We start from the raw sequence: 14,383 nt of genomic DNA, 5'->3' as shown, positions 1-14,383 counted from the left end.
GGATGATACAAAGCTGGGAGGTATTGCCAATTTAGAGAAGGACTGGGATATCATACAGGAGGATCTGGATGACCTTGTAAACTGGAGTAATAAGATGAAATTTAATAGTGAGAAGTGTAAGGTTATGCATTTAGGGATTAATAACAAGAATTTTAGTTATAAGCTGGGGACGCATCAATTAGAAGTAAAGGAGGAGGAGAAGGACCTTGGAGTATTGGTTGATCATAGGATGACTATAAGCCGCCAATGTGATATGGCCGTGAAAAAAGCTAATGTGGTCTTGGGATGCATCAGGAGAGGTATTTCCAGTAGAGATAAGGAGGTTTAAGTACCGTTATACAAGGCACTGGTGAACCTCACCTGAAATACTGTGTGCAGTTCTGGTCTCCCATGATTAAGAAGGATGAATTCAAACTGGAACAGGTACAGAGAAGGGCTACTAGGATGATCCAAGGAATGGAATATTTGTCTTATGAAAGGAGACTCAAGGAGCTTGGCTTGTTTAGCCTAACTAAAAGAAAGTTGAGGGGAGATATGATTGCTCTCTATAAATATATCAGAGGGATAAATACCGGAGAGGGAGAGGAATTATTTAAGCTCAGTACCAATGTGGACACAAGAACAAATGGATATAAACTGGTCATTGGGAAGTTTAGACTTGAAATTAGACGAAGGTTTCTAACCATCAGCGGAGTGAAGTTTCGGAATAGCCTTCCAAGGGAAGCAGTGGGGGCGAAAAATCTAACTGGCTTTAAGATTGAACTCGATAAGTTTATGGAGGAGATGGTATGATGGGATAACATGATTTTGGTAATTAACTGATCTTTAAATATTCATGGTAAATAGGCCTAATGGCCTGTGATGGGATGTTAGATGGCGTGGGATCTGAGTTACCCAGGAAAGAATTTTCTGTAGTATCTGGCTGGTGAATCTTGCCCATATGCTCAGGGTTTAGCTGATCGCCATATTTGGGGTCGGGAAGGAATTTTCCTCCAGGGCAGATTGGAAGAGGCCCTGGAAGTTTTTCGCCTTCCTCTGTAGCATGAGGCACGGGTCACTTGCTGAAGGATTCTCTGCTCCTTGAAGTCTTTAAACCACGATTTGAGGACTCAATAGCCCAGACATAGGTGAGAGGTTTTTCAAAGGAGTGGATACGTGAGATTCTGTGGCCTGCGTTGTGCAGGAGGTCGGGCTAGATGATCATAATGGTCCCTTCTGACCTTATTATCTATGAATCTATAAGTACGGTACAAACAAAGATAACAAGAACATGTAGACATCTCTTAGAGATAAGTTCAGGATGACAGGGTAATGAATAAAGATGTTCTGATTGAACCAACATGTACGAGGTAAAGGGTGGTAACTAACCACATCAGAGGGGCAGTATGTAACTAGTGTGTATTGGTATAATGAGGGGTCTCAGAGGGAGTGTCTTTGGCCAGCTGAGGGGGCGGTTGGAAAGTCCTGACATTCACTGAGCTGAGTCCATTGTCACGGACATACATGTGTTAAGTGTAGTTGTCGCACGTATCAGGCATTTATACCATACTTTGTCGACAATAAACCTGACTGGGCGCCTTCATGACTGAAACAGATTTGTGGTCTTATTGGGTGGTTTGATGGAGGTCTGCTCTGTCAGCTACCTGCGCAGAGCCAGGTCAGCATGCCGAAAGACACCCACACGCAGCCAACATCTGACAACAACTGTAGTCATGTTGGTCCCAGAATATTAGAGACAAGGTGGGTGAGGTAATATCTTTTATTGGACAAATTTCTGTTGGTGAAAGAGACATGCTTTTAAGCTTACACAGAGCTCCTCTTCAGGTCTGGGAAAGGTACTCAGAATGTCACAGCTAAACACAAAGTGGAACTGATTGTTTAGCATAAGCAGTTAACACATATTTCAAGGGCCCATTCAAAGTGAAATGGTCAGTTAATACCTCTGTAGTCATAGGACAAAAAGGGGGGGGAGGCTAGTGGTTTTCCGATTGTTGTAACAAACCATAAATCCAGTAACTTTATTAAGTCCTTGACTTTTAGCATCTAGCAATGTTATAAATTTAAGCTCCCAGGCTCATCTTTTGAAGGTGTTGTACAGGTTTCCTTTGAGGAGGAAGACTGAGAGACCACAAAGGCAGTGATCACTTCGTCAAAAGTGTTCATCCTTGGGTGACATAATGTTTTTGTCTTTTATCCTTTTTCTGTGATTGCTTTCATCCACACAATTGTTATCGAGGCATTTAGTGCACTGGATGATGTACACCATACACTGTGATAGGCATGTGTTGGACCCATGGATCTTGAAGAGTGTGTTGTGCAGGGAATTGATTATCATAGCAGTGGAGATGTGTCTGCAGGTTTTGCATCAGCTGTTATGGCAGGGTCTGGTGCTGCTTTGAGTTGGTGGGTCCTGGTGTGTGGGGAGCTTGCTTCTGATGATGAGCTTGGCAAGGTTGGGGGGGTTTCGGAAGGCCACATGAGAGGGTTTGGAAAAGATTTCTTTCAGGATGTGGTCCCAATGGAGTATGGGTTGTAATTGTTTAATGACAAGGTAGGTGAGGTAATATCTTTCATTGGACAACAGTGCAAATAATGCTGGTAGCTTCTGTTTAACATCCTCCGGAGATACTAGTGGAATGGAAAGAAAATGGAAGATCTAACTCATCCTTTCAGCCTGGCCCAACCAGTTTCATTCCGCAACTACCACTTCCCATTAGCTATTCTGTTAGCAATCCTCTTTTAAAAAAACAGCTGTCATTGTGACACTTCCGTTCCAGCCAGGAGAGCATATCTGTTTTCAAACCAGCAACCACGCTGCATTCAGTGGCCAGCTGGAGGGTGCTAATACAGAGCTCAAACCGGCATCCTCTGTGCATACTGAGCAGGAAAGCTAGTGTCCCATGGCCAGTCCCAATTCCATTTGTCCTGCATTGTAGCACTCTGTGAGCTACTTCATTGCACATAGTTCAAATTAACTGGATTATTTAATGATGTCTGTTTATTTATTCTACTTCGATTGCAGTGTTCATGAATAAGCAGATGACAAGTTAACACCTTGCATTTCCACTGTGCTTTTTGTATTGTTTAGAGAACAACCCCAAACCCTTTGCAAATAACGTTTCTAACTACACACAAGCAACGAAGTGAACAAATAGAATGTGGCAGCCACTAAGTTAGGAAGATTCTACATTCAGCCACAGGCATTAGCACTGTGGTGGTGTTATTGTAAATGAGAAAAGAAATTATATCTAATTCTTACATGGTGCTTGTCATCCATACAGCTCAAAAGAAGGTAATTATTATCCCCATTTTACAGATGGGAAAACTGTTTTACAGAAGGTCACCCAGCAGGCCAGTGGCAGGGCCAGGACTGGAATCCAGGTCTCCTGAGCCCCAGTCCAATGCGACTAATTTCTTCACTTGAACAAAACTAGCATGAACCTCCACTCAATATCTCTGCTAAGGTCAGTAAGCCAATTCTGGCCCCTGAGGCACACACACCGCTCACGCTGGTATCAATGGAAGTTGCAACAGTGCATTTGAAGGCCGGTATCATCTCAGTGCCATGGCAGACTGCAGATGGTTGTCTCTTTCACTAACATCTGAATCTGCAAAGAAAGGACTTGTACCTCACTTCTAGCAAGCGTAAGTTTTCAGTGTATTTCTGTATTTGTTTCCAATTCTTTCCTAAACAATAAACCTGTCTGAGCCATCCTTTTGCACACAATGTTGCTGAATTAAACATTATTATTAAATAAAGCTGCCAGCCTTCAGCTGAAGCCCTTTATGTGACTGGTAATGATCTTCTTAACTCCACTGTAAAAGGTTGCTCAGCTGGTGTTTTCAAAGCACACGGAGTTCTTTTCCACTATATACAAGCTTTGAAACCTACCCAGCACCTAAAGAAAAATATTATTTCCTCAGCAATTAGCAAGCGCAACTAATTTAAGAATTATTATCTTGAGCAACTAGTTATTCTAGAAGACTCCGAACAAAATTATTTTCTCTCTCTCTCTCTGCCTACTGGACTTAGGTGTATGGGGCGTACAAACAGTTCTGAATGTAACTTCTGGGTTCTTTGAGCTTCCCTGATCTTGGAGGAAGGTATAGACAACAGTTATGGAAACCATTTGTACCAAAGATTGTTTTCAGAGGTTATCAGAGACACCTGTCGCATAGTATATCTTACAGCACATCTTTTGGAAACTACAGCAGTTTAGGGGGAGAAAAAAATATCTTAAAGCAGCTGAAAGAGAAGACTGGGTGCTTATCACCGTGGCAAACTTTCTATAAATATATGGCATTCAAAAGTACAGTACACTATTCAGGTCCTCATGCTTAGATGCTCTTGAGTCCTTCAAAAGCACTTTTTCTTTTACCATGTGACTATTCAGCAGAAGAAAATCAGCCAGTTTACATAACAGCTGTTAGTGCTAGCTTTGACATATTACTCCTAAGCTGTACATCTATAATGGGTTTTTCAAATGTGTTGCCATGTTCAGTTGATTAGCTGTGGGTGATATGAAATGTCAAACTATTAGCCTTGACAACTACTGCCAAGGTTACTATCTTCTGGAAATATCTTTTTAACCATATAACTGTTTGTAAGTGGGAAAGGTGATGCTCAAAATACAAAGAGATAATAAGTATGAATTATCAAACCAAAACCAGAGAAAGCTTTGCTTTCAGTTTCCTTTGTTATTCATGTCTTCGTTAGCCTCTGAAATGATGGTGCCCTCACAGGACTACATGCAACAACAATTTAAATTGCAGAACTGTAAAGGAAATAAGAAGCTTCTTACCATCACTTTTAACCTGCAAGGCACTAAGGGACCAATCCTATTAGTGATGCATGGCTCATGTGCGTAGTCTTTACTATTGGAAGTAGACCCGTTCAAGGACACAGGACTACTGCATAAGAAAGAACTACCCACACTGAAAGAAAGAATAGTCTTCTAATGCTGGGACTCAGGGAACCTTGATTCAGTTCCCAGCATTGTCGTAGATGCTGTGTGTGACGTCAGACAAGTCTTCCTCTGCCTTAGTTCCCTCTATACAATAATACGCATATAGCCTCACTTGTCTATTTAATAATCATAAAAATCATGGGCAGGGGCTGTTTCTTACTATGGGTTTGTACAGCACCTACCACCCTGATCTAGGTAGGCCCTTGAGGCAGTACCATAACATAAATAAGGTTAGCATTATCAAGCCATTCATTATTTAATATTCCACTAAAATCCAAACACCACTCATGATTTACCTTAGGTAATAGATACCACCCTGCAAACAATAATTCCCAGGGGCCTTTGCACATTAGAAATCTATACCCACTTTAAATTCTGCTTCCATTGTGCTGCAGCTGAGAATTGCTGCATTCACAGCATCTGCAGGTGCCCATGGCTGACATCACAGATATTACACACTACCAATTTCTAATAACAGGTAGCAAAACCACGCAGCCTTTCCAAATACAAATTTTACTCAAGTGTTTTCTTCTGAAGCATTGTTACTTACTAAGCTATGTATGTTTCCTCTCACGCTCTGAATTCTGTAAGACAGCACATTTGCAAATTTCCCCACCAAAATTTTTACATTTAGCTCCTGGTTTCTTGACATTCCTTATGATTTCTTGTGAGAATGTTAATTTATCTGAAAACCATGTTTTTATAGAGCTTGCCGGTTCCGCAGCAGGGAATAATGGCTGTGTTCCAGTCTCAGAGTAAGACTCACAGATGTAGAAAAAATTAACGATAAGAGCAAGAAACTGTTAATGATCAAAACCGTGCTGCTGCAGGTTCAAGAACAGAGTCTGAAGGAGATAAGTCTGTATGTATACCACCGCTGGGCCAACCAGTGATTATTCAGCTATTCATGGGAACAGAGCTATTGAGTCAAATAACAAAGAACACTATAAGCTGCAGTGTTTTTCTCTCCTTCCTTCCCCCACCCCCCCAATCTGGGAAAACTGATTTTCTTAAATTTTCCCTTGAAACTGCGGCAGGCTTTAATCTGAACCTAATGCAGCCTTTTAAAAAACTCCCATAAATTAAAAATATATCTTCTTATTTTGCACATTTTTGTTCCCTACTGTTAAAGCAAAAAGCACAGATGAATTTGTCTGGCAAAAAGGTGGTGGAAAGTAATCATTGCATTTTCTTATTGTACTACAATACAGTTATATCTTTGTTTTTTGTTTTTTTTTTAAATCGCCTTTAAGCACAAAACAAAAAAAGCAAAGCACACAGTGTATGATGAGTCCTTTTCTCAAAGGATGGTCACTTTTTAATTGAACTGCAAGGCATATTTAAATATTAAAATACAGTATTAGAAAAGATAAAAGACATAAGGTAGAGTAGATGATAAAAGATCTGCCACAAATGATGATGAATTATAAGCAAACACAAAATGAAAGATTGCCAGAGAACTCTCTTTTCATCTTACACTCGTGTTTTGCCTCAGAAAATGTGGAGTAGGAAGCTCTAACATACCATTTTTTCAGAAGTTTGCTGTTCCTCAAACACATGTAAGTCATCACTTTGAAACCGAACACTTGAACACTGCATATAGGCAAAAGCAGAGGGCAAACACCTGGGATGGAAACAATTCATTTTTTAAAAAGATGCATTTCGAATTGCATCAGTTTCTATAAAAATGGATTATATTTTGGGTGCCAACTAGATTATGAATTTTATGTGAGAATTTGTCCAATAAATAACCTAGTTTAAATTTTATTGGAGTCCAATAAAATGTGTAGAGCTAATTTAGGCCCCAAGTCAGCAAAACACTTAAGTGTGAATTCAAGTGCTTTGCTTAACAGGAATAGAATTAAGAACACATTTAAATGCTTTGCTGAATTGGGGCCCTGTGCACTTACATTTAAGCATGTGCTTAAATTTAAGAATGTTCTTAAGTGCTCTGCTGATCCTTACTCAAAATTATGAGTTCCAGGTGGATCATGTAAGGGCCAAGGGGAAAATTTGCAAAGTTATAGACAGGAGTTAGGTGCCTAATTCCCACTCGCTTTCAATGGAATTTAGGCACCAAGCTGCTATTTGTGTCTTTGAGAACTTCCTCCTTGGCTTTCATTGTCTGAATCTTCCATGCTTTGTGCAGAAACCCTGATAAGTAGGGATATGATTGTGTCACACAATAATTTTCAAAGGTTGTTTCATGGGATAGCTGCAAATTCATCTGTTCATAATTATTCCTTGGCTCTCCATTGTCCTGTTTGGATTTGTATTTATCTTATCAGGGTCATTGTGCATATGCTGGATCACCTGTTATTGCTTTGGCTGAATGTTTCACCTTGTTTGGCCCTTCATTTGCACTCACAATCATTTGTGTCTGCCATGGTGAGAGAATTAAGATTGGGTCTGAGTTTTGGCTCCTGTGCCACTCAGTGTATATGGTGGGGGATAGTTTGGACTAGATTTTGGCTCCGCCCATAATGCAACTTTTAATTGTAATTTTGTAACCCACTAGAGGCAATATCACCCTAACAAGTTACAAGTAACATGCTTCATTTGGGGACAGATCCGATCCTAGTGCAAATGATCATAGCTAATTTACAGCAGCTGAGGATCTGCCGCTCTCTGTCCACATAGCAGCTGGCACAGCTGCGTGTGTGCACCAGAATCTACATGGCTGCTTGTGCCAGTCTATTCTGGACGAATCCATGCAGCTGTCCCCTAGTGCCTCAGCAGGACAGAGTGCTCTAACAACGTTCACACAACGCCACAGCAGCGCACGGCCCAACGTGCTGCAGGACATCCTACCACAAGGAACTGGAAGGAGGGGTGGCAACCTCGCTATGCAAATACGTCGAGGGCTGAACTACAAGGAAAATGTGCTGGGTGACTTACAAGTGGGCACCGATGTGCCAGACTTGTTGTCTGGCTAAGGTGAAACACTTAGCGGCCACAGTTACTGAGCTTTCGCCGTGGTCTGCAAATCAGGTTTAGTGCCAACCAACCCATTAACTGGTGACAAAATTAGTTGATGTTTCCCCCACACACAGCTCAGCTCCACAGTCTAATTGTGCACGCATTGCTACAGGATGTCTTTGAGACAAAGAACTTAGTGAGGTTGTAAGAGAGAATGGGCATTTATATGGATAACAGGAATACAGAGGGATAGTAAATCTAAAAAAGAGTTTGATAACTGATATAACATCTCATGCTTCAGGGCTTAAGCCAATTTCTATTGTGGGTTAGGGAGTGACTTCTATAGAGGGCAGATTATCCCTCATCCACCTGCAGAGGGGTTCCTCTGAAGCATCTGGTGCTGGCCAACGTCAGAGACAAGATACTTAGATGGACCTCAAGTCTGACCCAGTCAACAAGACATATGTTCCTATTAATTACAGCAGTGAAGTTAAGACAATCTGCTCAGGAGCTCAGCATCACCACCTTTCATTTACTTTTCCTTGGGTGGGTCACACGGCCTTTATGGTCTATGGCTCAATTCTGCCAGGTGCTGTGCGCTCTGCTCCTGATCCAGCAAAGCACATTGTGGAGGTCTTGGAGTGTTACCAGAGAGGACCAGGATGCATTGCAGTGGGGAGTTTAATAAACGTGGGAACTTCCTGGTTGGGAGAGTTTACTAGTTGCAGCTTAAAGCATGGCTCGTTATGTTTACTTCCTTGCAGTACCTGGGGTCAACAGTGAGTGAAACCCTCTCTTTAAAGAAGTAGTAAAGGAAAGAAGAGAACCCCAGACTGCCAGGGTGGTGAGCGAGTGGGGCAAGTGGAAAGTTAGGAAGGAGACCTGTGAAAGCTGCAGCCAGGAGTGGTCAGCGCCCTGTCTCAAGGCAGCAGTGGAGCCTAAATAGCATAAATGGCTCTGCTAGAAAAGTTTGATTTTGGCAGCTCAGGCAGTGGACGTTCATAAGAACATAAGAACGGCCAGATGGGATCAGACCAAAGGTCCATCTAGCCCAGTGTCCTCTGGCAAGGAGTTCCACAGGTTGACAGTGCACCATGTGAAGAAATACTTCCGTTTGTTTGTTTTAAACCTGCTGCCTATTAAATGGATGGATCCAGAGAGCTGAGAGATTTCAGATAAGTTCTGTTTTCTACAGTAAAACCTCAGAGTTATGAGGAATGGGGGTTGTTTGTAATGCTGAACAAAACATTATGGTGGCTCTTTCAAAAGTTTACCACTGAACATTGACTTAGTAAAGCTTTGAAACTTTACTATGCAGAAGAAAAATGCTGCTTTTAACCATCTTAATTTAAATAAAACAAGCACAGAAACCGTTTCCTTACCTTGTCCAATCTTTTTGAAAACTTTCCCTTAATTTTTTTTAACACAGTACTGTACTGTCTTTGCTTTTTTCCCCCCTCTCTCCCTGCTGCTGCCTGATTGCGTACTTCCGGTTCCAAAGGAGGTGTGTGGTTGACTGGTCAGTTCATAACTCTGAGGTTCTACTGTATTTGTCGTGAATTTTAATATAGAAACAGACCACTAGCCCTTATTGGAACTACTGGGTTCGAAACCACTGGATGACTTTCTACCTCAGAATCAAAGATTTCGAGCCGGGCGGATACAATTTTCTTTCAACATTGAAAACATACCTGGGAAAGCACCAATAGCAGCAGACACCATCTAGAGCAGCAGCCAAGCAGCCACCAATGGAAGAAGAGGCTTTAGAGAAAGATGTCGAAGGCTACATTGACCTTATTATGGCAGCAACCCCAGCATCTGCCAGCCAACTTCAGCAAATTAGAGATGAAAAACTAAAGGATGAACATGCTGGAAATGGACTCAACTTTGTCAAAGAGGGTGTGGTTGAAGAAGGCAACTTCCAACAGACCTACTGCCTTGTTGGCAGGACTGAAATAAGCTTTACATGGCTGAAGGTCCATTCTTATCATTATGGTACTTCATAAAGAGATGCTATCCAAAATCCGGGCAGGACACCAAGGAGTAACAAAAATGCAGGGCATGAGCACAACAATCTATGGTGGCCTGATCTGAACAGGCAAATTCAGACCTTCGTAGAGGGTTGTAAAATATGTAACTGGGGGGTGGAGGGTAGGGTGGGGAAACAGTCTCCAGAACCATTGCTCTCTACAAAGCAATCTGAAAGACCTTGGCAGCTGGTAGCCACAGATCAGTCTTTCTGGAAAGGACATACATAATTGCAGTTGATTACTTTGAGATATATAGAGTTGGCTATATTCAGAATTCACTGGCATAGGTCATTCAGAAACTAAAGTCAATATTTGCAAGACATGGAGTTCCTGAAGTCCTCATCTTGGATAATGGGCCTGGATTTACCTCTGCAACATTCCTAGCATTTTCACAGGGCTTTGATTTTGAAGATCGTACTAGTAGTCCACATTCTCCCCAAGCAACAAGGAGGGAGAGAGAGCAGGGCAGACTTTTAAAAGACTTCTGCAAAAATCAGCGGACCCATATAAAGCACTCTGAGTCCTGGCATATCAGTCAACACTGCTTGCTTCTGGACTATCTCCAGCAGAACTTCTATAGGAAGTCAACTAAGGATGACTTCACCTGTGGCACCATTACAGATTACATTTAAGTGGGTTCTGCTTGGCGGTGTTTATTGCTGACGTGTTTCTTTCCCTTGCCCTTCTTTGGTTTCCTTCTCTCCTTCAGACACTGCTACATGGGAGATCCCATGAAGGAACAAAACAGGATGTCTGTTCTTTCTTTTGTCTGGTAACTTTCCTTAGCAGGGCTAGATCGCACAAGGTGCTGAGCACCTCCTGAGATGTGCTGGATATCATGTCTGTGTGCCTCGCAGAAGGCATTCAGCACTTACCAGGATCAAGACCTAAAGCTATTGTGAGCAGGCTAGTGTATTGACTGTAATTGTTGGAATTTACAGTTCACACACACCTTTCTTTGTGGCCCTGTTGCAGAGTATCAGTTTGCATTTTTATAAAGATTTAGTACCACCCTGTTTATATTTGATAAATGTTTACATTAATGTTTTGTTCTAATGGAACAGTCCATGACCCTCCTATGTTAAATGATAGCTCTTTACAAACCCCACTGCCAGGAGAGCTATAAAACCATAGACGAGATATTACCTAAGCAGAAAACTGTCTGCCCACGACATAGACAAAACCAACGTTCTGTGCTCTTGGGAGCCTCCTGCTGATTTTCAGGTAATGTTGTTAGCTATGAGAACACAGCTGAGTTGATGTCGATGAGCCAGGTACATCCACCGGATACATTTGTTCATAACCGATTGAAGCAAACAAATGAAAAAACATATATGGGAAGATTTTTAAAGGCATAAAGGGGTGTCAGGCACCAAATTTCCATTGGGATTGCTTGACCTGCCCTTTGTGCAGGCCTTTGAAAATCTCCCACTTAAATTCGAGGGAAACAAGTTGCACTCTCATGCCTCAAAGGATACGTCTACACCGCAGCTTGGAGACGGAATGATTGCGAGCATGGGTGCAGACATTCACACCGGCTTTGCACAAGATAGCGCACTCGTGTGGTTATTGCGGCACTGATGGTGGCTTGGACTAGCCGCCCGCATCCAAGCCCATCCAACCCCTGGGTCCAAGCTCAGGCAGCTAGCCCAAGATGCCGCGTATGCTGCAAAGTCCACACTGCTATTTTTAGCATGCTAGCTGGAACAGAGCTAGTGCAAGTCTATCTACCCAGGCCAGGAAGCACACCTCCACGCTGCAATGTAGACATACCCTACAAAGGTTAAAAAAGGCAGCTACAAACAAGGGAATTTTTATTTTGTCTCTTCAAATAGTGTTTTGAATTTGGAAGAGGAAAGAAACAGATACCCAATATTCTGAAAAAGAAAAAAAAATGTACGTCTGCAAACATGAACTCATGAAATGTCTGCTGCACCCAGCATTCTAACAGAGGAAACAGGTTGAGATCAGGAAGATGAAACCAACTAACTCTAAGGCCTTGATCCTGCAAACATTTAAACACATGCACAAGTTTACTCACATGGGTAGGCCCATCAAACTCATTTTTATTAACGATTGGTGTTACAATAATGCCGACAGGCCCCCATCTGAGATCGGAGTCTCAGTTCAGTGCCCTGTCCATTGGATGACATTGCACTCTCCTTCACTGCATTCCAACTCAGTGGAACAACTCACACAAGTAAAGTTGTGCATTGAGGTCTTAGCTTGCACTCTCCTGTACTGGAAGACTCACACTTATCTGGTCTGTTTCTGTCTCTTAATCCTGCAAATACTTATGCACTTGTTTAACTTTGCTTTTGATGGACCACTTGCCATGAGTGAAGTTAAACACGCTCACAGTGGGTATGTCTACACTGCAGTTTGACACCTGCGGGTGGACTGTGCCTGCTGACTTGCGTGGGCGGGGCTCAGGCTAAGGAGCTGTTTAATTGCAGTGTAGAGTTTTGGGCTTGGCAACCCACCCACCTCACAGGGTCCAAGACCCCAGGCTACACTGCAATTGAACTGCCCAAGCCCCCTGAACCTGAGTCATTCAGCACAGGTCAGCCATGGGGTTTTACTTGCAGTGTAGACATACACAGTATTTGCAGTATTGGGTCCCTTGAATACAGTCCTCGAGACAAGTCTCTCTTTTTACTCTGGGCCAAGCACAGCCAATAATTAATAATAAATGACAATATTAACAACTAACATTAATCTCGTGAGAGGGATCTAAACTGGAAGAAAATACCAGCTTTTTAATCTAGCAGAGAAAGGCAGAACAAGAACCCATGGCTGGAAGTTAAAGCCACACACATTTAAATTAGAACTAAGGCACACATTTTTAACAGTGAGGTGATTAACCACTGGAACAAACTACCCAGGAAAGTGGCGGATTCTCCATCTCTTAATGTCTTCAAATCAATCTTGGACCCCTGGCTGAAAGAACAAATATAGTCGAACACAAGTTATTGGCCTCAATACAGGAGTAACAGGATGAAAGGTGATCTAATGAGCCCTTCTGGCCTTAAAATCTGTTATAATATTTTAAAGAAAATTAGGTTAAGCCTGTAGGTAACTTGTGAAATAATATTAAGAATGCCAATATTTCAGTTTAACTAGTCAGCTGTCAAATGCCATGATGGTGCAGGTTATTAATAGACCATTCTCTTTTCGCTGCTGCACCTGCGGATCACAGACACACACAGCCCACAAGACGTTCTTCTTCAAGCTGCTCGTCATCTCATCTGCTTCTGAAAGTTCTTCTGGCAGACTTTTAAGACCAACTGGTGGCATGAGATTTCCCCAGCTGGGTCTTGACAACAGCTTTTAAAATGCAGAAAACTATCACCTGTCTCCTCACTGCATTGAGGGAATTAACTCCAGCAGTGAGGGAGATTTCAGCAATTCTGCCAGCCGTTTGGTCTCTAAGTTCACTCCTCCCTTCCTGTTCTCACTTGACTTAGTTCCTTTAGGAGTCCTTCTAACCTCACGGCAGGTGGGACCTGGACTGATAATGCTTTCAATCCCATTTTAAGGTGGTAAATTTCCCTTGACCTAAGCAAGGGCTCAAATGAGATGAAAACCATGAAACTACAGTTGAATTGTGAGTTAGTTGGTTTTACATCAGGTGTGAAAAACAAGCTCCAAATTTGGAAGAATCCCATATATCGTGTGGTTTTCTGGCTAAATCTAACTTCTCTATGGATACACGCCACGTCTTTTAATCCAACACAAACACACACAAAACACAGGCTGGCATGGCAAATACTGAGTCTGGGGTAGAAAACAACACAGAGGACAGAATACAGAGCTAAAATAACAGGTACAAAGATGGCTCATAGCTGAACACAGGCAAAAGACAAAAATGATGATTCACCAAGGAGATTTTCTACCGGGACATACAGAAGTCACTCATTTATCAACATGTCATTCAGAGGTATGTGCTTTGATCCTATTAGTAAGACTGGTGAAAGCTGGGGCAGGACTGCAGAGAAAAACAATACAGCCTTGAGGCCAAATCCTGCTGTTAGTCATGCTTACCCTACTGGTCTCAAGTAAGTAGTCACATGAGCAAGGAACAAGTTTGACATTTCGATCTCCAGGAACTGTGTAATAAGGGCTAATATTCCATGGGTAAGATTATAATTTCTTTAGTTCATGCTTTGGGTCACTTCTTCTCACCCTCCCCACCCCACCCCACCCCATCATATGGCAGCTTCTCCAGTGAGCTCTGCAACATGACCAGCATGGTACCGGATAGTCTCAATATTCCACAGCAACTACCTGATTCCTGCAGGCCCACAAGCATCACTGTTTCCTATAGCCACAACAGAAATAGAGCGAACAGCATCCAGCTGCTAGTCTCCCAGTTACAGTGTGGTGTCTATGGAAATACATTGCCTCGAGACCCTGCTCTACCATGTTAATCTCTGCAAGCTCCACTCCCCCTTCCAAAATTCACTA

At 42.3% G+C, this 14,383-nt stretch overlaps 1 protein-coding gene across 2 annotated transcripts in view; it reads right to left on the bottom strand.

The window, feature by feature from the left end:
• LOC125633321 (bifunctional protein GlmU-like) overlaps positions 1 to 14,383 on the bottom strand; it is a 130,784-nt gene that overhangs the window by 51,179 nt on the left and 65,222 nt on the right. Inside the window, exon 2 of one of the 2 annotated variants that reach the window (XM_048842437.2) lies at positions 6,492 to 6,591. The exons of the other annotated variant lie outside the window; for it this stretch is intronic. Within the exon in view, the coding sequence (XP_048698394.2) occupies positions 6,492 to 6,566 (75 nt within the window). The 5' untranslated portion in view covers positions 6,567 to 6,591. The remainder of the gene's footprint in view (positions 1 to 6,491; positions 6,592 to 14,383) is intronic. 2 annotated transcript variants of the gene reach the window in all.

This window comes from Caretta caretta, chromosome 3 (genome assembly GCF_965140235.1).
Source record: "Caretta caretta isolate rCarCar2 chromosome 3, rCarCar1.hap1, whole genome shotgun sequence".
Taxonomy (NCBI): domain Eukaryota; kingdom Metazoa; phylum Chordata; order Testudines; family Cheloniidae; genus Caretta; species Caretta caretta.
This window is presented reverse-complemented; position numbering and strand designations above follow the sequence as displayed.